Source organism: Tigriopus californicus, chromosome 8, assembly GCF_007210705.1.
Source record: "Tigriopus californicus strain San Diego chromosome 8, Tcal_SD_v2.1, whole genome shotgun sequence".
NCBI lineage: Eukaryota > Metazoa > Arthropoda > Copepoda > Harpacticoida > Harpacticidae > Tigriopus > Tigriopus californicus.
The window spans coordinates 4,630,916-4,634,570 of NC_081447.1; the positions used below are offsets into that span (position 1 = coordinate 4,630,916).

General features: G+C 43.7%; 1 protein-coding gene across 1 annotated transcript; it reads right to left on the bottom strand.

The window, feature by feature from the left end:
- Nucleotides 1-618: 618 nt before the first annotated feature.
- LOC131884520 (uncharacterized) lies at nt 619-2,970 on the bottom strand. Its single transcript, XM_059232333.1, has 2 exons — nt 2,845-2,970; nt 619-2,765 (listed from the first exon to the last, which is right to left on the bottom strand). The coding sequence occupies exons 1-2, from the start codon at nt 2,878-2,880 to the stop codon at nt 858-860; spliced, it is 1,944 nt and encodes a 647-aa protein (XP_059088316.1). The 5' UTR covers nt 2,881-2,970; the 3' UTR covers nt 619-857.
- Nucleotides 2,971-3,655: the final 685 nt, after the last annotated feature.

Below are 3,655 nucleotides of genomic sequence, written 5' to 3' on the forward strand. Positions count from 1 at the left end.
TTCTGTGTGTAGCCAAATATTGAAATCACTACACGTTAAGGCCCTACTTCCTTAACGTAAACTGAGTCTGGAATTCCAACAATGGCAAGATAAAAGACTCATTTCTTATTCAACTTTTTTCTTGAAATTTCTTTTGAACAAAACTTACCAATATGGTTGAAAACCTCATATTTCATATTTAACTTTTAATTTGGATGACCAATGAGATTATGCTATTACTAGCAGTAAACTAATGCGTAAATAAGGTATTTTTGATGCATGAACTACATTGATATCAATTGCAGTTATAAGTGCACCTCAGCATCGATGTACAAACCATATTATGGGTTTTACATTGTTAGCCACAACATGATGGCTTCTGAAAAGTGAACATTCAAGAGAGTCAATGGAATGAGTAGATGCAAGAAAGCTGTCTAATTACTGCCAAGTTCATCTTCATTAACATTGGTAGGCATTCTTTTTCCTCAGTCTCCTACCAAAAAAACTCTTTCTTGAATTGGCTATTAAAAAGCTGAAGAGCATGCCAGCAGCCCAATTCCAAACCCCCTGAATTTGAGAGGCTCAAATCCCGAAAAATATTGTCTTTACGGAGTTCAAAGCCAGCCCCTTAACATTGGCTTGAGCCTGTCGTAACGTTTATTTTGTCCAAAATATGTACAAAAGAAGGAGATCAACCCTTAGAGGTAATTGAAACGAGGTAATAACTTGTAAGGCTACAAAGGACTCAACTAACAAGGCATCAACTTCAGTTAGCAATGATGATGCCAAACAAGATTTGTCCATCAATAATTGTGTTCTTGATCCTGTGAACTCAAAGATGTACACTTGGCAGATGCTTCATCTGCCGTGAAACCCTCTTAGCCACCGTAGCTTGCACCACCGCCCACGCCAGAACCAGGATAGGATCCACCCCCACCCATTTGACCTGGGTAAGAGCCATCTCCTCCGACCTCTTCTCCGGGATACAAACCCCCTCCACCAATCTCATTTCCAGGGTAGTAACTTCCCCCACCAATTCCATTTCCAGGGTAGTAACTTCCCCCACCAATTCCATTTCCAGGGTAGTAACTTTCCCCACCAATTCCATTTCCAGGGTAGTAACTTCCCCCACCAATCCCATTTCCAGGATAATAACTGTCCCCGCCAATTTCGTTTCCAGGATATGATCCACCGCCGCCAATTTCTCCCCCAGGGTAAAATCCCCCACCACCAATTCCAGGGAATTCAGTCACCCCACTCGGTCCATACGATCCACCGTCTGGCAACAATGGAATATTGGGAATGATTGTTCCACAACCACTGCTTGGGCAGGATCCAAAGCCAGGGCCTTGCTGCATGAATTGATTACATTGATTACAAAGTGGAGAGTCTGAGCACGATTTCTGACACACTTGTCGAGGAACCATTTTGCATTTGGCTGACGTAGCAAGACGACAATCCATTTTTGGGATATCCTTACAAACAGGTCTTTGCTCTTGTCCGTTGCATTTGAGCTTGGTGATCTTTAGACTCTTCTTGATCGAGGTACTACGACAAGCCGAGTCGCCGTTTGGAAATGTGTGGCAAAACTCATCTTGCACGGTTTGGTGATTACAGTCTGGGAGCTGAACTGTGACACTCTGGGTTTTCTTTTCGGTAACCACTTTGAAATCGGACACAGTTATGTTGGCACATTTGGACACAATGCTCGATGGGCACTCCTTCTTGGTTCGATTCACCACTTGTTGTACAGGCTCAAGATACTTTTCTGTACGACTGAAATCAATCGTTTGGCAGGAGCGTTGGTAAGTAACTTGTCCAGGAATGACTCGGCTGACTTGTTGGACGTTCCTCTCAGGAACTTGACGGCAAACTCGCTGAGTCTGTTGCCCGCAACATTGCTGACTTCCCGCATTACATTGAGGGCCCTGATCATAACACACGGGTCTTTGAACTTGTTGGCAATTCTGATTGGGATTGTTCACTCCGCTTGGACAGACTGTTTGGGTGTTGTAATCATTCCTGGAGCAAACGCTTTGGCCTTGTCCGCAAGTTCCAGTGCCGCACATGGAGGTGGAACATCTGGGCGCAGGGATGTCATAACAAGCAGTTCGGTACGAAATGCTCACGACTGGCACAGTGACCGTGGTCGATTTGCCCACCACCGGGACATTGCTGCATTGCTGTCGTGAATCTGGGACAACCCGCGTCTTTTCAACTTGATTGGTAACCACGTCAGAGTAGACTTTTTCCATGCAATTGTACACGGTTTCTTGGTAACACTGTTGTTTGGTCTTTGCATCCAGGGGTTGAACGATGTCGTTTTCCCAAGTGACATCTTGAGAGGCGGGTTTTGAACTTGGGGTGCATACTTTCTTTTCGTAAGTCCAACATTTGGTTAGGGGCTTGGGCGTGCAAACTGAGCCCGTAAATTCCCTCTGCACAATCTCGGTAACCAATCGGCAAGATGGCCGTGTTTCGGTGGCGCAAACTCGCTTCATAGACATTTGACATTGAGGATCGTCCTCAGTTTCGCATTTCCGCTCGTAGGTGGTATAGCATTTTTGACCTCCTACACAACAATTGGAATTGGCCATTCCACAACATTGGTTGGTCATTTCACAAGGACTTTTTGGAAATGGAGCCATACTGGGTGGGCTCATCATCATGTATTGTGGGTCGGGGTCAGGCATGGCCTCTGCCTGGGGATCGGCCTCGGCTTCCGCTTTGGCCGCCACATGAACGCAATTGAGGCTCAGTCCCAATAGGAATGACAAAGTCAAGGCCTTAGGCGAAGAAAAATGTCGTAAATTTATCAATGATCTATAATCAAGTTTTTGAATTATTGAGACATTATGCGAGTACCTTGCTTGGCCGTCTCTTCGGATAAGGCAACATCATCTTGCTCAAGATTAATTGAACATTCAAAGCTTGAAAAATGGCAGTAGAGAGCTTTTTGAGAACTTGACAGTAGAAAAGACGCGGAAGAGTGACCAAAATCAATGTCAATCTCTTCTCTTTTATACGTTTCACCCTTAGGACGTTATAAGAAACGGGCCAGCCTTCTCTCATCTATCTCATTCCGTATTACGGGGAATGCATATATGGGTGCTCACATTTAACTTCGGAACATACTTAAATTGGACTGAATAGCTAGTCACGTGAAAAATATACGAGCCCTGGTCTTTTAATACCTTTGTTTTGATTTTTATGGCCGAACGGCCGGAGCTATTGTGAAGATGTAATTGAACGTGTCGAAGTATTTCTTCAAGGGCTCGCCGAGGGTTACATTTCGGTGAAATACCATGTACGAGTATATGATACATTTTCATCAAATTTCGATCCTCATGAGTCATGACAAACTGCTTAATTGAAAAAGGTTTTGATTACCCGCAATTACTGTAATGTAAATTACATACGCTGTCAAGACTTCGTCGCTAACAACTTTTTCTGCATGTTGACTCTGTTTAGAGCGGTAAATTACTTGCTCTGCTCTTGAACCTGATTTGAATGGGCAGTCTTAATAAAGTGTGTTTTGGGTTGTTCTGGAATATTGCGATGATTTGATCATGCCATGTAACATATCCATGTGTCTCAGAATAATCATGAAAGAAATGTGTCGTCTTGAAGTTTTGCCTTATTGCAAACATTTGATACGATGTCATCGGCCCAACAA

Excerpts from the sequence above, each read along its gene's own strand:
- LOC131884520 (XM_059232333.1), bottom strand. The coding sequence starts at position 2,880 with ATGATGTTGCCTTATCCGAAGAGACGGCCAAGCAAG. Across the intron at positions 2,766-2,844 it reads CGAAGAGACGGCCAAGCAAG|GCCTTGACTTTGTCATTCCT; the intron begins GTACTCGCATAA and ends TCTTCGCCTAAG.